The 24,492-nt window shown below is 46.3% G+C and overlaps 1 protein-coding gene across 1 annotated transcript in view; it reads right to left on the reverse strand.

The window, feature by feature from the left end:
* ccdc197 (coiled-coil domain containing 197) overlaps positions 1–16,218 on the reverse strand; it is a 30,447-nt gene extending 14,229 nt beyond the window's left edge. Inside the window, exons 1-4 of the mRNA XM_033027727.1 lie at positions 15,801–16,218; positions 9,996–10,038; positions 7,794–7,970; positions 7,360–7,517 (exon numbers count right to left, since the gene is read on the reverse strand). Coding sequence (XP_032883618.1) covers positions 7,360–7,517; positions 7,794–7,970; positions 9,996–10,038; positions 15,801–15,913 — 491 coding nt within the window. The 5' untranslated portion in view covers positions 15,914–16,218. The remainder of the gene's footprint in view (positions 1–7,359; positions 7,518–7,793; positions 7,971–9,995; positions 10,039–15,800) is intronic.
* Between the last annotated feature and the right edge of the window lie 8,274 nt (positions 16,219–24,492).

Here is a 24,492-nt window from a genome sequence, read left to right on the forward strand (position 1 = left end):
CAAGCACTTGCGCAACTAATCTTTATTTTGACAAAACACAATTACAATTCCCACTACTATACCTAACCACCGCAGGTTCGATCCTCGTATCTGCCTGACCAAGCCCTCCTGGGCTCCCTCAAGCAGAGACACTCCAGAAGGTCACACATTCCCAAATGTTCTCCCAGAAGATCAAAATCGGACCTTGTGGGAGCGGACTATTATAGGTCCCCGAACCTTGAGGGGCCGAACCACATGATAGACATTTCCCCAACCCAATAACACAGTGACTAATACATTGGATTCAAACGATGCTTCTCAAAGGAAACGAACATCGCAACATGTGCCTTGATATGCAAGAAAACCAGGCAAGGCTCAATACTTAATCCAATCATCATCTAGCAAAGTAAAGCTTTGCAATGTCATTTACAATGTGTATGTCTGGTATGCATTCATCCAATCCATTCTATGCATTTTGCACCTAATTGTCATATCCTGCAGTTGTTCCATTTTCTTCCTGCAGCTTTAATCTAGGCTCTAGACAAACTGGCACCATTCTGCAGCTTGTCCCATTTCTGCAGAAGGCAGAAATGGGACCAATGGCCTAGCAGCCCAGAAGCCTTTACTCAATTTTTGTGTCCTGGCCTCTCCAATTTGGCCAGAATTAACAAAAACTGAACCCAAGATTTACTGCCTGATAAAGAATGAATGCATAAGGCAACTCATGCTCAGCACAGAAACTATGGCTGAATTGGACACCTGACCCACCTACAGAGAGAGATAAGCATTAGCTAGGCATTACCAAAAATGAAGAAGGACTTTATGAAACGAATGTTAATATCATTGATATCTTCCTCAAATAACTTCCCCACAAATGAAGTTATATTATAGATTTATTTTTAAATATTTTTTTGGTGTTTGGAAAATAATTACCTTTATACACTAAATTTTCAAGTCTGATATCAGTATGCAAGGTCGATGTATTCCAAACAGAACTGATCGAGTATGGTGAGGCCTCATTGATGTGTGTGCTGACAGAAACCTTGATTTGCTTATCCTGCCAGTGGATTTGGACGACGTTAGTATTTCTCCATCGGTAGACACAAAATGTTGGAGTAACTCAGCGGGGCAGGCAGCATCTCTGGAGATAAGGAATGGGTGACGTCTAGGGTCAAGACCCTTCTTCAGACTCTTTTCTACACAGTATTTCTCCATTGCTCTGTTGTACCTGCTGTACAACATTACATGATCAGTAACGCAGGACATTGCAGGACATCAACTTTGAGCTGGTTTTCAGGTCTTGTTGCTCACTCATCCAACGACTGTGGCAACGTGTACCTCGGTCGCCTATTAAAGATGCAAGGCTCCCGTTGCACATCTCTCCCCACTTCCGCCAGGTTACCTAATGAGCTGCCGCCATGTGGTGGGAGCTTCGGTTGCAGGAGCAGAGAGAGCAAGCAGTATGAAGGTGGCAGAAGTACCGGGCCCGTCCGTATGAGGCCAGGGGCTCTGCGGCTCCCCAGCCTGCGAATTCCGCCCTTGTTTAACCGATCCCCCCTTCCTTGATGTCACATTTAGGTCATAAGTTCATAAGTATTGGAGCAGAATTAGGCCATTCGGCCCATCAAATCTACACCGCCATTCAATCATGGGTGATCTATCTCTCCCTTCTAACCCCATGCTCCTGCTTTCTCCCCATAACCCAGGCAGCGTTTCCTCCCACCCAGCCTTGGTTGGTCAGTAATATCTACCTGCCACACTCGCATATAGCGGACAAACGACAATAACAGATACCATCACCACCCCCCATAGTCCATAATAGCAAGGGTTTATTGGACTGGTGTATTCTCACTTGTATTTCTGAAGTAGTACCACTAGGTGGCGGAAGAGTCAGCAGGAGCAGTCCCAGATAGAGTTCAAGTATATTGTCACATGCACAGTATAGTGTCTCACAGGTACAATGAAAAATCTTGCTTGCAACACCGTCAATAGTACTTAGACTCAGCAGGTCAGGCAGTGTCTTGGAGGAGAATGGATAGTCAATGTTTAGGATCGAGACCCATTTTCTGAGAAGGAAAAATTCTTCAAAGAGGGCATACCTTACAATACAATACAATACAATACAATACAATACCTTGAACATCCCACAGTGGGCCAATAAAAGAGAAGCGAAATGGAGGCAAGGAGGAAGTCTTCTTCAAAAGAAGGTGACCGGCTGAGTTTCTCCAGCAACTCCTCTTCCTTATGTATAGAAAGGAACTGCAGATGCTGGTTTATACCGAAGATAGACAGAAAGTGCTGGAGTAACTCAGCGGGTCAGGCAGCATCTTTGGAGAAAAATGATGGGTGATGTTTCGGTTTGGTTCCTCAGACTGCTTATGCAGTCTCTCCTCATAACTGAAACTCAGTACATTTAGAGAGGTTTTTAACTATTAATCAAGCGACATAGGGTTACTGCAGGAAAGTGGCACTGGGGTGAAAGAATAGCCTTTCTCCAGCCACAAAGTGCTGGAGAAACTCAGCAGGTCAGGCAACATCTCTGGAGAAAAAGAATAGGTTAAGTTTCGGGTATGAAGAAGGGTCCAGACCCAAAACGTCACCTTTTCTTTATCTCCAGAGATGCTGCCTAACCCGCTGAGTTACTCCAACACTTCATATCTGCCTTATGTCTAATCTGTGAGATGACTTTTGCTTACGCCTCATTCCTCTCCCCCCTCATCTCCATCCCCAACATTTCTGCTTTTAACCTGTAATCCCTCCACTCTTTCTCTCCCCCCGCTCTCAGTTCTGAGGAAGGAGCAAGTACTGTGTTTTTTCTATCCGCAGAAGCTGCTTGACTGGTTCAGTTCTTCCAGCATTTCTTTAGACTTTAGAGATCCAGTGCAGTAACAGGCCCTTGAGCCCACCAGCGATTACCCCATGCACTAGCACTATCCCACACACTAGGGGCAATTTACTTTTTTTTACTACGGCCAATTAACCTACAAACTTGTAAGTCTTTGGCGTGTGGGAGGAAACTGGAGCACCAAGAGATAACCCACGCGGACACAGGGAGATGTACAAACTCCGTACTGACAGTACCCATTGTCAAGATTAAACCCAGGCCTCTGGTGCTGTAATGCCCCTGTCCCACTTAGGAAACCTGAACAGAAACCTCTGGAGACTTTGCGCCCCACCCAAGGTTTCCGTGCGGTTCCTGGAGGTTGCAGGTGGTTGCCGGAGGTTGCAGGTAGTGGAAGCAGGTAGGGAGACTGACAAAAACCTCCGGGAACCGCAAGGAAACCTTGGGTGAGGCGCAAAGTCTCCAGAGGTGTCCGTTCAGGTTTCCTAAGTGGGACAAGGGCATAAGGCAGCAACTCTACTGCTGCGCCACCGTGCCGCCCCACAGTTTCTATTTGGCATCTGAACAGACAGAAATTCTCCATATTATTACATGATATAAAGAATTACCAGGGTTAACCTTCAACCCTAAATTAATACCATTTAACCTCCTGATCATGGCTTTAATTCCTCCCACTGCTATAAATAACCATCACATACATCACATGCCAATCAGGTCACTTTCATTATTCCAGCTAGCACAGCTTCTGCATTGTTCTAAGTGGAAGTAAACAACTGCATTGCTGAAACAAGCAGGGTCGACTTTTGTTCAACTTATTCAGGAGCAAAATGATAATTTCTGGTGCCATGTGCATTTTTGTACTTGATGTCGGAGCTGAGATATTCTTCCTTACAGATGGTAAAATACCGATGAAGCTACTTGCTGGTTCGGTTGTACAGTACTAATTTTGAATGTTGTGCTCATTGAATCAAAAGGAAACAGTGAAGAGATATTGGCATGCATCACTCCATGTGTTAGTTTTATGAGAAACTAGCACTTAGAGCTAACCTAGATAGATCGCCCGTACATCTGCGACACTCGGCAATCACTTTGCCGAACGCTTGTGCTCGGTACATCAAGCCTTTGTGTCTCCCGGTTGCTAACCATTTAGAACCGCCCTCCCTATTCCCATACTGACCCATCTGTCCTGAGGCTCCTCCATTGCCAGAGTGAGGCCACACACCAACTGGAGGAACCGTACCTCATATTCCACTTGGATAGCTTACAACCCGACTGGTATGAACATTGAATTTTCCAATTTTACGTGACTAACCCACAGCCTCCCTCCCCCTCTCCTAAGAACCTCCGCCCCCCCTCCCACCCCCTCCCCCCCCCCCCCCCCCCCCCCCCCCTTCCTTTTCCCTCGCCACTCACCTGGCTGACCTCACACCGGTTTCTCCCCTCTCCCTCCCCTTCTACTTGTACCGTTCACAATGTATGCGCAATTTGCAACTCTATCCTTTCGGGCTCACACCTCTCTTTATCTCTGGCCTTTGTCCAACAATCTGCCCATCAAATAACCTCCTCGCCTGCATTCACCTATTGCTGCCCATGCTCTGTCCTGCCCAACCTCTCTCCGAGTTTTCCTTCCTGCCTCTCCCTATATTCAGTCTGAATAACATAGCTTATTTATGTTCTTCAGGGATGCTGCCTGACCCGCTGAGTTACTACGGCATTATGTGTGTATCTTTGGAGGTCAAGTTGGACAAATCCTGAAAGTGCGTAGTTGACTAGTTAAAAGCTACAAAAGCTTCTCAAGATACAAGATACATTTATTTGTCACATGTACCAGTTGGTGCAGTGAAATGTGTGGTCACCATACAGCCATGGGAATAAAATAAATAACACAACACGCGATAGACTCCAACATAAACCATCCCCACACAGCAGAATCAAAGTTTCCCATTGTGAGGGAAGGCACAAAAAGTTCCGTCTTCTTCCTCTGATGATCTTTGATGTTCACCCGTGGTCAGGGCATCCCGAGCCCCCTGCAGTCGTCCCTACGGGTGGCCCGATGTTCAGGCCCTCTCGCCGGGATGATGGAACTCCGACGACGGACCGGGAGAACAACCTCAGCGGCTTGGAGCTCCGAACCGGCCACTTACGATACGATACGATACGATACAATTTATTTGTCATTTGGACCCCTTGAGGTCCAAACGAAATGCCGTTTCTGCAGCCATACATTACAAACAAATAGACCCAAGACACAACATAATTTACATAAACATCCATCACATTGCTGTGATGGAAGGCCAAAAAAAATTATCTCTCCACTGCACTCTCCCCCCGATGTCAGAGTCAAAGTCAAAGCCCCCGGCGGGCGATGGCGAATTGTCCCGCGGCCATTAAAGCCATGCCGGGTGATGCAAGGCCGCACACCTGGTTCTTGATGTTAGAGCCCCCGGCATGCGCTCGCAGAGTCCCGCGGCCATTCCAAGCCGCGCGGGGCGATGATGTAAGGCCCCTACCGGAGTCCGTGGCTCCCAAAGTCCACAGGCCGCGCCGGTCGGAGACACACGCCGGCGGCCCCCGGCAAAAGGGATCCCATGACTCCACGATGTTGAAGTCAGCGCCGCCCGCGCTGGAAGCCCCACGAACCACAGGACCGCGATGTTGAAGCAGCAGGCCCAATACTCCGGAGCTCCAAACGGCAATCCAGGTAGGCATCGCCCGCTCCGCGATGGATCCAGCGCTGCGCCGCCGTTGCTGAAGCTCTGGTCTGGTTCCCGATCCCCAGCAGGAAAGGCCGCGCCAATCCAGTTGGTAGGCCGCGAGGAGGGGGCGAGGACGCGACTCGGAGAAATAATCGCATCCCCGCCAGGAAGCGACTGGGAAACGGTTTCCCCCTTACCCTACCCCCCTCCCCACATAGAAAAACTAAAGAAACCTCCAAAACAAACTGTTAGGACAGACAAAAATTAAAAAAAGATAGAAAAAACTGACAGACTTTAGGGAGAGGCTGCCATCAATGCGGCGCCCCTAGTGGTTCACTGTACTACGGTACACGTGACAACTAACTAACTCAAACCACAAAGCACTGTTCTTAGCTAATATTTTTAGAGTATGCAAAAATTAATTTCAGAAGATACACATACGGTTATGATAAAAGTTGTAATATTATAAACAGTTTATGAAAATATGAAGTTTCAATAGGATTTCAAAATCTGTAACATTTGGCAAAGTGTACCTACGTGAGGTACAATTAGCGTGGTAGTTAAATTACCGGACTAATAACAAGAAGCTGAACTATTGACCTGCAGGCATGAGTTCAAATCCCACCATGTAATCTGGGGAATTTTCTGTAAGACTAACAAGAAGCTGGTGATTTGAGTTTAAGTTAGGAGACTGACAAAAATCAGCATTTCATGCTGACTGCATTATGTTTATTTCCAAACTTCCTTCATTCATGCTATACATTCCCCAATCAACATCAATTGTCTTAGATAGACACAAAGTGCTGGAACAACTCAGCGGGTCAGGCAGCATCTCTGGAGAAAAGGAATAGGTGACGTTTCAGGTCGGAACCCTTCTTCAGACTCTGGAGCCTGAAGGATTCCAGCCTGAAATGTCACCTGTTCCTTTTCTCCAAAGATGCTGCCTGACCCGTTGAGTTGTTCCAGCACTTTCGATATAAACCAGCATCTGCAGTTCCCTCCTAAGCATCAATTGCCATATTGGAAATGACTTGAGATCCGCTGTGTGGTAACAAAGGGACAATCAGTCAGCCAATGTTTTGGGTCCCTGCATTCTTCAATCCTGAAAGATTGCACAATATAGAGAATCTTGAGGAGCTAAAGAAGATTTTAAGTGGGAGCAATGAAACCATGCTTAGCGGACAGTAACATACAAATGCAAATTGCTAAAAAGCTGCTCAGGACTCGTATCAATGAAGAGCTGCAGCTGCCAGAGATCGACAATAAAAACAGAAAATATTAGAAATAGCCAGCAGTTCAAGGACATATTTGTAGATAGAGAAAAAGAGTTAGTGTTTTGTACAAATGAATCTTTCAGTGGGACTTGACATGTCAATTCTGTTTTTCACTTTGCAGTTGCAACATGATCTGCTGAGCACTTCCAAGATTTTCTATTTTAACTCACCTCAAAAAGTACACAATCAGGTGGCTGAGAATTGGAAAGGACTTTGGGGTTTTATAATAGAGTCATCTAATGGATAGGCAAATACTCTAACCAGAGATCTGAATCTCATTGAACACTGACATCGTGATGAAACCCCACCTACCACCAAAGCAATAGTGTTAAGGATGTACTAACTCTTCAATTTATGAACTTTCAAAATGCTATAATGCTGTTAACTTTATAAGGCAATTTTCACTGTAGCCAACAGTTCACCTATTGTGTATAGCAACATCCTACACGAAATACCAAGCCTTTTCAATTTACAAAATTTTGCTTAATGATTCATTTTCCAGGAATGTGGCCCTTCCATGAATCAAAGGATGATGTGTTTTAGAGAGCAAGACATCTCTGCTCTTTACCTGGCTTTGATCACTTCAAATTGCTTCAGTAGATCTTGCAGCTCCTGCTGTTTCATCCGATTTTCTTTCACTTCCAACTGGTGCTTTTTAATGGCTCGACATCTCTTTGCCTCATTTTCCTTGATAAACCTGTCAAACTTCAGAACTCTTTCCTTATTCTGTTGGCAAAATGCAAAGAGTCCAAATTATTCATATGACTGATTTGCTTAAAATACGACCAAAACGTATACATAAACAAGTTTAAATGCAGCCCTGTGAATTGACACCGACAATAGTATACTATAAAGCATGCATTCAAACGTTCAATCAAAAGGTTGCAGAGATCTAATTTCAAACCGTACTGACTTGGCTAAAGTTTTCTGTGCAATAGATTGATTTGAAATGTACGTTTCTCAATTTGCAGAAATCTCTATTTATTTCCATTTTTTTCTTACCGCGTGCTCTTTTCTTTCAAATTCTGCCCTCTTCTGGGTGAGGGCATCCATGCGTTGGAGGAACTCTTCCCTTTTATCTGCAAGTTCAGCATTAACTTGGTCAACTTCCACCTCTTTCTTCAGCACTAACGTGCTTTGAGGTGTTCTAAAGTCTCTTGCGAGGATCTCCGCAGCGGGCTGAAACCAATACAAAGTTCAGCAATGAGGGCACTGTCATGAGGAAAGAATTTTGGCCGATGGCCTCATTGATCCTTCAACAAATTACGAAGGGAAAAGGGTGACACGGTGACGCAGCGGTAGAGTTGCTGCCTTAGAGCGCCAGAGACCCGGGTTCGATCCTGACTACAGGTGCTGTCTGGACGGAGTTTGTATGTTCTCCCTGTAACCTGTGGTGTTTTTTTCAGAGATCTTCGGTTTCCTCCCACACTCCAAAGACATACAGGCTTGTAGGCTAATTGGCTTGGTATAAATGTAAATTGTCCCTAGTGTGTGTTAGTGTGCGTGGATCACTGGTCGGTGGGCAGAAGGGACCTGTTTCCGCGTTATATCTCGAAACTAAACTAAAACTAAATGAAACTAAAGTAATTCACCCCATCAATCTGTGTTGGAAACACTCCTCATTTCCTTTGGACCAGTTAGTTCATATCTTTATTTAAATGAATGAATGTATATACGGTAACATATTGGATCTAATACCGGACTGGTAGACAATGGCTTGGATTAATGATCCAAGGATAAGTTCATAAGTCATAGGAACAGAATTAGGTCATTCGGCCCATCGAGTTTACTCCGCAATTCCATCGTGGCTGATCTATCTCTCCCTCTAAACTCCAACCTCCTGTCTTCTCCCCAGAACCTTTGACACCCTTACAAATCAAGTACCTATCAACCTCACTATGTTCCAAATGGAGAATTCAAGTAAATTAATTAAATACGTTTGGAATGAAAAGCTTGTATCAGCAATGATAACCATGAAAATGCTGGACTGTAGGAACAACTCACATGAATCAGGTTTAGGTTTATTCATGTCAGGTGTACCGAAGTACAGTAAAAATGTTTTGTTTTGCATGCCATCCAATTAGATCAGATATACTATATGTAAATACAATTAAGTCAAACTCAAGTACTGTAAACCCTCGTTATAACGGACCGTGTTGGGGAGGGAATGGTGCCCATTATTGCCGATTGTCCTTTATAACTGAGTAAGGTATTATCATTGTATGTAGTTGAAACAAAGAACTGCAGATGATGGTTGATACACAAAAGGACACAAACTACTGGAGTTACTCAGTGGGTCAAGCGGGTCAGGCAGCATCTCTGGAGAAAATGGAAAGGTGAGGTTGGGAAGCTTCTTCAGACTAACTCAGTCTGCTGAGCTTCTCCAGCACTTTGTGCTGTTTCACCTTAAAACAAGGCGGTGATGCCACTCCACCACCATGTCCTCCTTCCCCCCCCCCCCCACTGTCACCGACATCTTCCAAGGTGGAGTATGTTGGTAACTGCGGGGGAGGAAGAGGAGGAGGTGGCAGTGGAGGGAAGGTGTGCGTGTAGATGTAAGGAGCCCTACAAGGGAGAGAGCAATGCTTGATCTAGGAAGGGTAATGACTGAAGTGTCACTGGGCAAGCCTTCTGGGTCCAGCTGACTTTGTCTATTTGCTTTTATGATTTATATCAATGACTTGGAAGAGAGTGTGGAAGGCATGATTAGTAAGTTTGCAGTTTAGGTTAGAGATATGGCATGGAAACAGACCCATCGGCCCATCGAGTCCATGCCGATCAACAATCACCCATATACCAGTTCTATCCTACACACTAGGAACAATTTAGAGAAACTAATTAACCTATAAACCTGTACGTCTTTGTACATTAGCAGTTGACACTAAAGTGGGTGGTATCAAAAAAGATGATTATTAAAAATTACAACAGGATCTTGATCTGTTGGGCAAGTGAGCCGAGGAATGGTGAATGGAACTTAATACAGATTTGTAAGTGCGAGATATTTCACTTTGAGAAGTCAAATCAGGACAGGACTATCACAGCAAATGGCAGAGCCCTGGTGAGTATTGTAGAGCAGAAGGATCTAGGAGTGCAGGTACATAGTTCCTTGAAAGTGGTGTCATAAGTAGTGACTTCATAGTAGGGATAAATGCCACTTCAACTCAATATCGGTACAGTACAACGTGAAAGGAAAATAAAAATTACCTCTTTGATGATTGGAATATATTTAACATCTTCATCTTCATCTCTGAAAGAAAGGAGTTGAATATGAACATTAAAAACAGGTAGCAGATAGTGGTGAAGACATTAACTTTCATTGCCTGTGGAAAACTTAGAGCAGCCGTTTATACATTTTTTTTTGCATTAGGATAGATTTGAGGTTTTTACATCAGGTAGAGAATTGAATTTCTATTCTTATTGAAGTGAGTGGAAACTTTGTAGAAGAAGCTATCAAGAGTCTATGTGGAAAGTTGCCAGGGCAAGAAACACCAATATCTGATGACCAGGCCCTAATAGTTCTTAGTTAGTTCAATTTAACTAAATATAACCCACAAGAACAGAGAACTGACGTTCTAGTTTCTGCATAAAGCAGCGTCCTTTTACACTTGTTCTGAACTTTTGTACTGGCACTTGGTGTATCTATCACGTTCCAATCTGTATGTAAACTAGTCCCAGAGGGTTCCATTCTGTTGATATTTAAATATGTTGACCATGACTCGGTGCTCATACTTTTCCTTCCGAGTTTGGTGCAGTAAGGGTCATATCCTAGTTTGAGCACAACCGCTGGTTATTGGTGAGTACAGTGCTAAAGGAATGCTTAAACATCAGGAACCCCGTCAATCGAATGAACACTTCTTCTGCCTTCTGAAGCAAATGTAGAAAGTCCCAGAATGATATTCAATATGCACGAGAACGCTCTTTCTGAGAACTGTCAGTGAAACCGCTCATCTGGTCATGTGCAGATACTGGCTGCAATATTCCACACTGACCATAATGACAATATTACACATGTACCTCACAGGCTGTTCTTGGAAATCCTGCAGTTATGAAAGCTGCCGTGTAAATGCAGCTCTTTCTGCCCTGTTTATTCAACCACCTTTTTAGAATCTGCTACAGAAGCTCAGAGTCAGCAGGAAGTCAAACACAAATTTGTCATTTGCCACCAAGAGTATATGTGACTGAATGCTCCTTCAGAATATAGACTCCCTGGGATCGAAGCCAGAACAGAGTTCTTGTGCAGCCTCATTCAGATGTTGATGTAATGCTATGGAAAGGGTGCTCCAGACTTTTGCGAGACACACATTTAGTTTAGTTTAGTTTAGTTGATTGTCATGCATACACTGAAAAACTTTTTGTTGCATACGATCCAGTCAGTGGAAAGTCTCTAGATGATTACAATCAAGCCATCCACAATGTACAGATACATGATAAAGGGAATAATGTTTATTGCAAGACAAAGCCCAGTAAAGTCCGATCAGAGATAGTCCGAGGGTCTCCAATGAGATGGAGAGTAGCCCAGGACCGCTCTCAAGTTGTTGATGGAATGGTTCAGTTGCCTGATCACAGCTGGGAAGAAACGGTCCCTGAATCTGGAGGTGTGCGTTTTCACACTTCTTCACCTCTTGCCTGGTGGGAGAGGGGAGAAATGGTGAGATTTTTCCTTGATTATGCTGGTGGCTTTGGCGAGGCAGCTTGAAGTGTAGATGGAGTACTGCCTCCTTGTGTATTATCTATCTCTTCTGGAGGCTAGTGGAGAATTTACATTGATAAAGATCTTGAAAGAGATGACTAGAGAAAACATTCCCTCTCATTGAAGGAGACAAAGTGCTGGAGTAACTCAGCGGGTTCTGAAAGCATCTCTGGAGAGCGTGGATAGGTGACGTTTTGGGCTGATCCAGACCTGAAACGTCACCCAATCCCTGTTCTCCAGAGATGCTGCCTGACATGCTGAGTTACTCCAGCACTTGTGTCCTATGTGTAAGCCGGTAAAATGTTTATTCAACATTTCCAGTATCTACGAGGAATATGTCAAGGGTGTCCTGGAATGTCCCCCACTTCCCTGGATAAGCAAAACCCCATCCAGAACAAAGCAGCCATGCGATTGGCACCTCATCCACCACAATAAACATCAATTCCCTCCACTAACAGTTGACAGTACCTATACTATGTGCCACCCAACAAACATGTGGTCATAACCCTCCCGACTACTCTGTGGGACCTCTCAAACCATCCTACCCGGCCACCTACTGCCAGGTTATAGAAGGACAAGGCAGTGAGTGTGCAGAAAGCCACCGCTTGTAAGTTCTCTTCTTGACCCAGACCTCCCTGACTGAAATATGTCACCTTTCCTTCAGCCACATTGGTCGAAATCCTGGAACTCTTGCTCACAGAACTGCAGGAGAACCTTCAAAGGAAGGACCTTGAGTAAACTTTCTCAAGTGTAACCAGGATGAGCTGGAGGTGCTGACCTTGCCAACGATGTCCACATCCCACAACTGAGTGATAAAGGGAAAAGGGTGATGAGAATGGTGAGGGATATTGCCTTTAAGTGAAGTGATTTTGAAACGCAAAAATGCTTTAGCCCAGGGATATGTTAGAGGAAGAGAACAAGTTTTAAAGGAAAGGAGACAAATATTTGAAACTGGGGAAAACACAGAACCACAGAGAGAAGACAAAACAAAGGATTTAGTATTGAAGACACAGGATACTGCAGATGTTCGAATCTTGAGCAAAACACAAACTGCTGGAGTAACTCAGCAGGTCAGGCAGCATCTGGATAATAATAATAATAATAATAATAATACATTTTATTTAAGGGCGCCTTTCAAGAGTCTCAAGGACACCTTACAAAAATTGAGCATGTATAGGAAAAACATGTAAGGGGAATGAAATAAATAGTAGAGACATGACTAGTACACAAAGTAAAGACAGAATTCAATACAAAACACAGCATGAGGCAATTAATGCACAGATGAAAAGGGACGAGGACGTGGGGCTAAGGATAGGCAGAGGTGAAGAGATGGGTCTTGAGGCGGGACTGGAAGATGGGGAGGGACACGGAATTGCGGATCAGTTGGGGGAGGGAGTTCCAGAGCCTGGGAGCTGCCCTGGAGAAGGCTCTGTCCCCAAAGCTGCGGAGGTTGGACTTGTGGGTGGAGAGGAGACCGGCTGATGTGGATCTGAGGGACCGTGAGGGTTGGTAGGGGGAGAGGAGGTCAATGAGATATGTGGGGGCCAGATGGTGGAGGGCTTTGTAGGTGAGGACCAGGATTTTGTAGGTGATCCGGTGGGAGATGGGAAGCCAGTGAAGTTTTTTGAGGACTGGAGTGATGTGATGCCAGGATTTGGTGTGGGTGATGAGTCGGGCGGCTGCGTTCTGGACCAGTTGGAGTCGGTTGATGTAGGTGGAGCTGATGCCAAGGAGAAGTGAGTTGCAATAGTCCAGTCGGGAGGAGATGAAGGCATGGATGAGTCTTTCAGCAGCAGGCGGAGTGAGAGAGGGTCTGAGTTTGGCGATGTTGCGGAGATGAAAGAAGGAGGTTTTAATGACATGGCGGATGTGAGGCTCAAGGGAGAGGGTGGAATCAAAGATCACGCCAAGGTTGCGGGCCTGGGGAGATGGGGAGACAGTGGTGCCGTCGATGGTGAGAGTGGGGTTATTGATTTTGCTGAGTGTGGCTTTGGAGCCTATGAGGAGGAATTCTGTCTTATCGCTGTTGAGTTTGAGGAAATTATGTTGCATCCAGGTTTTTATAGCTGACAAACAGGAGTTGATATGGGAGAGGGGGGGGTTGTGGGGGGATTTGGTGCCAAGGTAAATCTGGGTGTCATCAGCGTAACAGTGGAAGTCCAGATTGAAGTGGCGGAGTATCTGACCAAGGGGGAGGATGTAGATGATGAAGAGGAGGGGGCCGAGTACGGAGCCTTGGGGAACGCCTTGAGTGACTGCGGCTGTAGCAGAGGTGTGGTTGTGGAGAGAGATGAAGTGGGATCTGTTGGAAAGGTAGGAACGGAGCCAGCTGAGTGCAGAGCCTTCAATGCCGAGGTCCTTGAGTCTGGTGAGCAGGATGTTATGGTTCACTGTATCGAAGGCTGCGCTCAGGTCGAGGAGGATGAGGATGTTGAGGGAACCAGTGTCAGCAGAGGATAGTGTGTAAGAAGGAACTGCAGATGCTGGTTTAAACCGTAGATAGACATAAAAAGCTGGAGTAACTCAGAGGGACAGGCAGCATCTCTGGAGGGAAGGAATGGGTGATGTTACGGGTCGAGACCCTTCTTCAGACCAGTTAGGGATGAGGGAAACGAGAGATATAAACGAGAGATAAAGAACAATGAATGAAAGATATGCAAAAAAGTAACAATGATAAAGGAAACTGGCCGCTGTTAGCGTGTGTTGGGTGAAAATGAGAAGCTGGTGCGACTTGGGTGGGGGAGGGATAGAGAGAGAGGGAATGCCGGAGCTACCTGAAGTGAGAGAAATCAATATTCATACCACTGGGCTGTAAGCTGCCCAAGCGAAATATGAGATGCTGTTCCTCCAATTTGCGTTTAGCCTCATTCTGACAATGGAGGAGACCTTGGACAGAAAGGTCTGTGTAGGAATGGGAAGAAGAATTAAAGTGTCCAGCAACTGGGAGATCAGGTTGGTTCAGGCGGATAGGCGTCATTCTGGGTCAGGATGTGTTGGAAGGAACTGCAGATGCTCGATTACATTGAAGATAGACACACAATGCTGGAGTAACTCAGCAGGTCAGGCAGCATCTCTGAAGAAAAGGAATAGGTGACATTTCAGGTCAGAACCCTTCCTCGGCCTCTGAGGAAGGGTTTTAATCGAAAACGTCAACTATTCCTTTGCTCCAGAGATGCTGTCTGACCCGCTGAGTTACTCCAGCATTTTGCATCTATCTTCTATTCTGGGTCAGGACCCTTCTTCAAGCTCAAGAAGTCCGAATCCGAAACGTCACCGACCCATTCACTCCACAGACGCTGCCTGACCTGCTGAATTATTCCAACACTTTGGCTTTCGTTTTGGACTTGTGTTATAGAAAGCAGTTATCAGGCCATAAATAAGGCCACCTTCTGTGCTGAAACATTTTATTGTTCTCTAACACAAATTGTGACCTTAAGTGGTTTACCTCTGTCCCTTGAGCATAAACTGAGGTTCCTAGATCCACAGTGCAGAGATATGAATGAGAGAGCAGTGATCTCTTTATTGGGCACCACTGTTGCAAATATTGTCAACACCTAGGTTAAACTTTTAAAACTTACATTACATACTTCAGTTAGACACAGGGTGGTGAATCTGTGGAACTCATTGCCACAGGCGGCTGTGGAGGCCAGGTCGATGGATAGTGGCAGAGATTGACGCGGGTGTCAGGGTTTATGGGGGAGAAGGCAGGAGAATGGGGTTGAGAGGAAGAGATAGATCAGCCATGATTGAATGGCGGAGTAAACTTGATGGGCCGAATGGCCTAATTCTGCCCCTAGAACTTATGAACGATGAACGTGAAAATGCTGGAGTAACTCAGCGTGTCAGGCAGCCTCTCTGGAGACATATTTCAGAACAGCAGCAACAGCTCATTCAAACCATCAAACCATCCACGAATATTACCCACACCATTGCAAGTCAACACCAGAAGCAAGTGATCACAGAAACTGCAGCAACTTCTCCAAAGAAGGCAGTGTCTTTGGGCCGAGCAAAATACAGTGAGTGTTGTTGGATAATCATTCTTAAACAAGGCAGTCACTTGCAGAAGGTACACAAAATTGCTGGGGAAACTCAGCGGGTGCAGCAGCATCTATGGAGCGAAGGAACGTTGTCACTTGCAGAACGTTGTTTGGTCACATTACCTGATTGACGGGATTATTACCCAATTCCCCGGACTACAAGGTTCTCACCAGCAACATCTTTGAAGAAACTTTAAACAAATGCTCTCTGCGAGTAAGGCTGGACAGAAAGAAGCAACCACATTTCGGGCGACCCGAGGTGGCAGGAACAACTGCTTTTACCTTCGGTCCCCCAGTTGAGTGACAAATATATTTTTCATGGTGTTTTTGATGTTAAGCGGTTGACGGCGAACCTCTGCCAAGAGGGAGAGTATGCTGGCGTCGCCGGCGCTCATTCTTCACTTCTATTTGCAGCGCAGTTTCAAGGCAACGTCGCTGAGAAGGAAATAAAAGAGACCCCCGGCTGCGCTTGTGTCTTCTCCAATACTGAAACCTTGCAAACGCCGGGCCAGAAAGTTTAAGCAACCCGGCCCGGACCGTGCATTTTGCTTTAGGAAGCGTTGCTGCGAAACCCCGGAGTCACAGAAACGGCGCGGGTAATGTAACAGCGCCTGTATCATGTGATACTGCCGGGATAAACAGTGCAACATCGCCATGGGAACCTCTCAAAGACCAGGGAGCCGCGCAAGAGCATCCCTGAACTCGATCTGCACACACACACAAATGCAATCCAACAGATCCCACCCCCAACCCCTTGCCCCAACCCCTTGCCCCGCTACATAGATGCTGCCTGCCAGGGCCGGCCTTAGGGGGTGCGGGGCCCAATTGGGAACAATTTTGGTGAACCCCAGATTCCCAGCCAAGGTGTGTCAGCCCAGTTATTTAGTATATATTATGAAATTGTACACTAGGGGCTATGGATTCTACACTGTGTGAATCTCTCCCGCTCCCTCCTGTTTGCCTGTCAGTAGCTCCGCTGGCTTCCAACCTTTAGCGTAGCTGCTAGTTATGTGATTGGACACAATGCCCTTGGAGACAGCGGCTGATTGGACGGGAGGAGATCTATTTGTTGATTGGACGGGAATTTTAAGGCAACTGGTTGGTGATTGGATGCAATCCCCTTAGAGACAGCGTTTGATTGGCCGCCAAATAAAATTGTCAAATCTGTAACAAAAATCGCTGGTCGGTGCGAACTCAGTGGATCTGTTTGTATCTCCAGACTATCTGGTTGTATCTCCAGACTATCTGGTTGTATCTCCAAACTATCTGGTTGTATCTCCAGACTATCTGGTTGGCTCCAGACTATCTGGTTGTATCTCCAAACTAATCTGGTTGTATCTCCAGACTATCTGGTTGTATCTCCAGACTATCTGGTTGTATCTCCAAACTAAACAGTATAACATGCAGGTACATTCATTTAAAATTAAATTCAGTGATTATTTCACATGATTTCTCACTGTGTGAAGCTCAATTCCTGACCAATTTCTGTTTAACACGTTCTGGACACTATGTCTAAATGGTTTTATGTGATTCCTACAGGAACAACACATCATTGACCATGCGTTGGATGATCCTCTGGAAGGGACTTCCACGCCGAGCCCATCCACCAGCCAACAGCACTGCAGTAGGCACATTTCCAGCATCGACCTCACCACACCCGGAGGTGCTGAAGAAGGGACAGATGGAAACAGCATTAAAAGTGTGAGTATATAAACTTGATGCTTATTGGACAATGCACCCACCCAGCATTTTTCTGTTCTTTATATTTGCGCTGTGAATTTTCAGCTGGATAATACTGTTCGAGACGGTATAAAATTGTTGGAGGAAGGACGCCTGAGACCAACCAGCTTTACGCAGAGGGCATTCGACTTCTGTCAAGCTATGACGGAAGAAGGAATCAATGAGGGAGATTGGGATTTTGTATGGAATATGATCAATGGGGCAATCACTAGGCGAAATAAAATGGTATAGATCTATTCTTAATCTTCTTCTCTTCATTCAGCATTTCTGTTAAAACTCTTTATTTCTCACATCATAAAACAACATAGTTTTAATGTGTGGTGTTGTCTGTGCAGTTAATGGAAGCACGTGCACCTGAGGCGCAGCGTCCACTGGTTCCTCAGCCTCGCCAGCCTCACTTCTATGACCAGGTATTAACAAATATATGTGCGCTTCCCAAACTTAATTCATAATCTGTCTTCTTTTTATGCATTGACTAATACATCACTCTGTGATTCGAAAGTATACAGATACAACATATGGATTGCCGCGTGCAATGGGAGCACACCCACCATTCCGTGCTGAACAGGTAAACAATTGTGTTTTGTGGGATAGAATTTAAAAAATAAAGATTTGCATCCGCATATGGACAACAACTTATTCATGAGTTATGTTAATGAGATTCAAGAAAAGAACTCTAATCTTTAAAAGGGACTTTAATGAAAGGTCCCGCAATTTTATGGTCCGTGAGAAAATTTTCACATGTACTTCTTAATTTCCTTCTAGAGACACTCACCATCGCCACTGATGTTTACAGAGCAGCAGCCTGCTAGAAATCCACCTTTGCCTTTTGTTTACGCAGAGGGCCGTGCACAAACACCATTTCAAGAAGGGGCAGATGGTTTCGCTGACGTCAATTAGTCCAGTATAACCCTCGGACGTTGAGAATTATTTATGTGGTGTTTAGTTTAACCGTTTGAGTTTTAGTTTATTTTAGTTGTTGGCCACTCAACATTTGGTGTGACATCTAGAGTCCTTTATACATGTCTGTATGTTAATATGTGTGGCTTTTCCTCTTGGGCATTACTTAGTTTCTGTTGGTGGCTCCACATTTTATGATAGCCTGAAGTGTGATAAAGCTTTTACCTCAGCAGTTTGATTGTCAGTGCTTGTTTACCTCATTGTTAAATAAATATATTTTTTACTATCAGCTTGATGTCTGCAATTCTTCATTAACACATCACTACAAGATGAATGTCTCTAATGTTATAATCCCTCTCATGCTGAAACACAAAATAGTTGAAGGGAGGTGATATAATCACATTTTCATTAAGTTTCATTTTTGAGTGTTCAGGTCCATCAATTGTTGAGCTATTTAAACGTTTGAAAGTTTCACCTCTCGGTAGAAAATAAAATAAGCCAATCAGCACGGTAAATGTGAGACAAAGTCTTTATTCCTATTTGACAATATAAAAAGACGACTTCTTGCACATATTGAGAGAAGGTGCATCACACCAAACATTAGTCTATAAAAGGGCCTCGCAAACACGAAAATCAACAAATGAGGCACGCTAGATTATTTTAAACACATTATATTCATTAACCTCCGCAACAAGCCTAAACTCAGGCATTAAAAGGGACAATGCAATGTGCTAAATGGCAGGTTTTGCGGACGAACATCTTATAGGAAGCACTTTTCAGAGGACAACACTAGAAAGTCAGCTTATTTGCTATGCATTTCTGCTAACATGCAGTAGTGTTCCTGTGGTCGGCTACCCATCAATATAGCTGTCCTGCCACGGCACACTCCCCAATTGTGAATTGTAGTAAGCGCAGAGATGGCCTCTTTGCTCTTTCACACTGTATGTGCCCGAGTTACCTTTGAAACGCTGCAGTGGGACCATTTCCGACTTGGTCGCACCACTTCTCCATGTGCCTAGTGTTATTCCCCCTGTGTCACTGTCCACTAGGTCACCGTCCTGGATGGATGTTGCTGATCCTGCAGCTGCACCTCTCATTCGGATCAGGTTGTGCAGAACACATGCTGCATATACTATACTCTCCACATTCTTGGGCTTCTGCTCCATTGTCTTGAGCAAGCATCTAAATCTGTTTGCCAAGATGCCAAATGAATTTTCTACTACCCTCCTGGCCCTTGACAGCCTGTAATTGAAGATCCTCTGTTCCCTAGTTAGATTCCTCTGTGGATATGGCTTCATAATCCAGGGCCGTAGTGCAAAGGCTTTATCAGCAACCATCGCATATGGGATGTCCGGGCTGTCTTCTCCTGGCAGAGGTTCTGGATCAGGCATGCCTGCTGTTCCACCTTCCATTTTCTTTCCAAGCCATGTTTCTTTCCAAATCTAGCCATCACCAACACTTCCAGGTGTGCCCACATCCACATACAGGAAGTTGTAGTTATAATCAACCACCGCCATGAGTACAATTGAGTGGAATTTCTTGTAATTGAAATAATTTGAGCCACCTCTGGGTGGACAACGAATTGCCACATGCTTGCCATCCAAAGCCCCACATGTGTGAGCAAAGTTCCACCTGTTTTCAAACCCCAGCGCCACTCTCTTCCACGCATCTGGTGTACTGGGGCATTCCATCACTTCAGCTGAATAAAATTGGATGATCGCCTCACAGGTTTCTCGGACAATACCACAGATGCTGTTGGTGGCGACAAGAAAGTTGTAAGACAGACTTTGATAAGAATCGCCTGAGGCCAAGTAGCGGAGGGTGATTGCTATGCGCAACCCTGGTTCCAGTGCCTTTCTCATCACAGTGTCAGTCTTCTTCAGCAGAGGTCCCAAATTATTCTTCAGCTCATTAAAGAGCTCGGGTGAAATTCTGACAAAGTTTGTGAATGCGCTTTTATCCTCTTCGCACAGCACATTAAGCAGTGGCGGCGCTGTGATACAGCTGCGGCTCGCCTGCAGTCTGTCTGTTTTTATTTTTTATGTCGTTTTTTTTTGTCTAGTTTAGAATTTTTTTTGGTTATTAGGTGGTGTTATGTGTGTGGGGGGAGGGTGAAACAGAGCTTTCTGTCTCTCCCTTCGGGGGAATGCGACTTTTTGTCGTATCCCCCTTCTCTTCCCCCGTCTGCGCTGAGGCCTAATGGCGGAGCTGGCGGCCTCCAACCTGCGACCGACCTCGAGGGTCCGGAGGTAGAGCCAGCCAGGACTCACCAACGCGAGGCTGGCCGTCTTCGAGCTGTGGCGACGTCCGAGTAGCGGCACGACTCGGCGCTCCGGTGAGGGCGGACGGCGCGGAGCTGAGACACTCCTGTGCGGCCGGCACGGCTACTGGCTGGAAGACGCTCCCGTGTGAGCAGCCCGGTGCGGGGCTGAGACGCTGCCGTGAGGGCGGACCGGCTCCCGGCTGGAAGGTGCTTCCGTGGGGGCAGCCCGGTGCGGGGCTGAGACACTCCTGTGCGGCCGGCACGGCTACCGTCTGGAAGGTGCTCCCGTGGGGGCAGCCCGGTGCGGGGCTGAGACGCTGCCTTGTGGGCGGCCCGGTGCGGAGCGGAGACGGTGCTACGGCGGCTGAGGCGGCGTTCTGGCGGCGGCGACCTGGATCCGGGGCTCGGCCGCGGGCCAGTGGAGGACAATGTCGGGAGCTCGCAGGTCACAGGCTGGTGCCTGTTTTCCGGAGCACCCGTTGCAACAGCTGCGGGCAGCTTCGACCACCCCCGGGCCGCCATCGCCCGGTGGGGTAACGCCTCGGCGCAGAGGGAGAAGAGGAGGGAAGAGACAGTAACTCTAAGACTTTTGCCTCCATCACAGTGAGGAGGTGTTTGGTGAACTCACTGTGGTGGATGTTAATTTGTGTTTATTGTGTTTTGTTATTATTACATGTATGGCTGCAGGCAACAGCATTTCGTTCAGACCGAAAGGTCTGAATGACAAATAAAGGATTCAATTCAATTCAGTTGATCATATTGTCCAAATTGAGGTCTCCGTTGAAAGATGGGCTTCACCCAGTGAGACTTCCTCTTAATTCTCTTTTTAATTAATCTCTCCCTTCTGCCTTCACGCAAGCGTCCTCGATGCACATAGTGGGCTGCTGCATACAGCGCGTCAATGAAAAAAACCACCATCCTGTACTCGAAAGTACTTAGTATAGGCATGTCTCCAAATGAGCCAATTCAACCAAGGGAGGATATTTATAGTGTGTGAAAAAAAAAGTGACATCATTTGTGCCACGTGTAGTTCACAATGTTCATTCAAGATTTAACGGGAAAGCTCGGGAGACGGACAAGTCACTCGCACAAATAACGGAAATGCCGAGTACCGTGGGAACTCTTTATCTACACCCCGTTATATCGTGTGATATCGTGCTAGACCACGACCACTTCACTCTGGTTACATCTTGCGTCAAGTCGCCCCGTGAAAAAGCCACTTGAGGCAACAGGGTGAGAGAGCTAGAGAGAGACGAGATGGGGAGCGGGAGAGAGAGCGCGAGAGAGAGAGGGAGGGAGAGAGAGAGCAAAACACAGAGAGACACAACGTGGGTCGGTAGGTCAAAAGGTCAAAAACTTTATTTGCCATTTGTGCTTACACACATAGGAACTCTTGTGCGGTTGTTCAGAGAGTCAAGTCAAGTCAAATTAAAAAGACACACAGAAAGACACATAATCTATAAAAACATATACTTCTCTAGAAATAAAAAAGAAAGTGCCTAAAACCCTATATAAAGGGGAAAGTGAGAGCATTGTAACTTGCACAAACCCTATATAAAAGTGTCGATTGCATTGTAAATTGCACAGGCCCAGGAGACAATATAATATTATATAATATGATATGCTATGAGGTAGGTCAGGACATCAGTTCATTTTGTTTTGGCCAAGAGTCTCACTGTGGCAGGGAAGAAGCTCTTAAAAAAGCGTGTTCTGTTTGTGGCGATGCTGTCCGCTCGTCTGTGCCTGAGGTTGTATGTGCAGTTTTTGTGTTTGAGCAGGGAGTGAGCTGGATGTAGTGTGTCTCTGATGATTCTCTCTGCTCTTTTTTGACAGCCCTGTGTGTAGATTGTGTCCATGGAGGGGAGTTCCGTTCTGATAATCCTCTCTGCAGTCTTTATGACTCTTTGCAGAGCCTTCCTCTCTGTCTGTGTGGTGTTTCCATACCACACCGTGATGCCTGTGGTGAGGATGCTCTCTATCAGTCCTTTGTAGACCTGGGTGAGAGGGCGACAGTGCAGACCAGCTTTTCTGAGCAGCCTGATGAAGTACAGTCTCTGCTGGGCTTTTTGCACTGTGGCAGCAGTGTTCAAAGTCCAGTTCAGATCTGATGTTACTTGTAATCCCAGGTATCTGTAACTGGCAACCCTCTCCACCACAGTCCCCTTGATGATGAGGGGCTGCAGGGGGGGTGGATTTTTTCTGAAGTCCATTATTATTTCTCTTGTCTTGTCTGTGTTGAGACTTAGGTCGTTCACCTCACCATAGGCAAGAATGTCGTTCACCAGACTCCTGTAGCCCGACTCGTCCCCCCCCCCTTGATGAGGCCCAGGATGAATGACAAACCTGCACACCAGGAAGAAGCCCCTTCTCGCGGTCCGGGGCCCTCACTCATGATGGTGAGTTTAAAGAAATTCTCAACGTGTCATCGATCTACATTCCTCAGTAAATGTAATTGTGTTTTAAACAAGTATTTATGACGCCACGTGAATTTTATTCAAAGGAACACAACGTCATTAATACTCATTCAAAACACAATACATTCACTGAGGAATGTGGATGGATGCAGATTGATATAACAACTTGTTAACAACTTCATGTTAAGAAGTGCTAACAGTACTAGTTAACAAATCGTTTGTGTCTGATGGCCGTGCAGCGGTTGTTATACATGGTCGTTTACAAAAAAAATCCAGATGGCGAATTTAAAAAAAATCTTTATTTAACAAAGAGAATTCGTATTCCCGTACGAAATACGGAACATTAGTGCGGGGCCCCCATTAGGCGCGGGGCCCAATTGGGGGCAATCGGTCAAATCGGCTTAAGGCCGGCCCTGCTGCCTGCTGCACCCGCCGAGTTTCTCCAGCATTTTTGTGGACCATCACCAAGGCAAGGCTTTCCTAACCTGAAACCTCCCCGTCCCATATGAAGCTGCCATTAAATTCCAAATAAATCAATTGCCCCTTGAATTCTCACCCCCCCACTCCTATCCAGGCAACTGGAAGTAGGGTAATAAATTCCTGATCCCTAATTCCCACCAAATGGAGTGCTCCCAAACATCATTATTTGACCGAGAGCTTCCATTCCAGAAATTGGTTGAAGGCTGTTGCAAGCAGCCGAGGACAAGCATAACATTTTAGTGGTCTGAGAAACGACTACTGGAGTTGTCAACAAATCTTTATTCACAAGTTTGGTTGCCAGTTTGCAGGTTCTACAGACACGTCTGCCCACAACGGTGGTCAGCGCTGAACTAACGCGCAAAAGTGAAAGACCGCGCGAAACAAACAACCCCTCCCGAGTTACATGACCGCGGCTTCCGAACGCCGGGTTCGATCTTGCGTACGCTACATGCCCACCCCCCAGAATCCGCGGTACGGAAACGCACAGGTAAACGGAAGGTTCGACCGGAACGCGTAGTCCGAGGTCGCGGGGACGAGCGTAACATTAGGGACCGGTAAAACAGGACTGGACGGACACTAAAAACGCGAACAAGGGGCGGGCGTAACAAAGGGGACCGGAGAAACGCGACCGGGGGTAACAGGTGCAGAGGGCGGCAAAACAGCAGGTGGATGTCCTCTACGCCGTGGAGCAGCCACTGTCACCGGGCTATCCTCATCAACGTGTGCAGGCTTAAGGTGGCTCACGGAGACAAACTCCTCTCTGCCACCCATGTCCAACGTGAATGTCGAGACACCAGTACTGAGCACCTTGTACGGACTGTCGTACACCCGCTGTAACGGCGAGCGATGAGCGTCTCTTACCAGCGCAAATATCTCGGGCACTCGGAGGCAGGATACTGGCATGGGCACCGGAGTCCACCAGGAAATGGTGGCTGGAATGGCGATCGCGGACGTAAAGGCGTTCGTTGGGACCGATCGCGTTCGCCTCTATGGACGATCGGCTGTGGCATTTCCCGGAAACGAGCAGGGGCTCCGACATCTTCGTGCTTCGGGTCCGTATCGTTGGTGGTAGTAGCACCATCTGCGTTGGCTGTAGACCACTGGCCGAGGCGATTCCTCTTCAGCGCTGGGCTGGGCTTCCCCTTCCTCTCCTCGATGTCGGCTCGGCTGCACCCGT

This window comes from Amblyraja radiata, chromosome 9 (assembly GCF_010909765.2).
Source record: "Amblyraja radiata isolate CabotCenter1 chromosome 9, sAmbRad1.1.pri, whole genome shotgun sequence".
In the NCBI taxonomy this organism is placed as follows: domain Eukaryota; kingdom Metazoa; phylum Chordata; class Chondrichthyes; order Rajiformes; family Rajidae; genus Amblyraja; species Amblyraja radiata.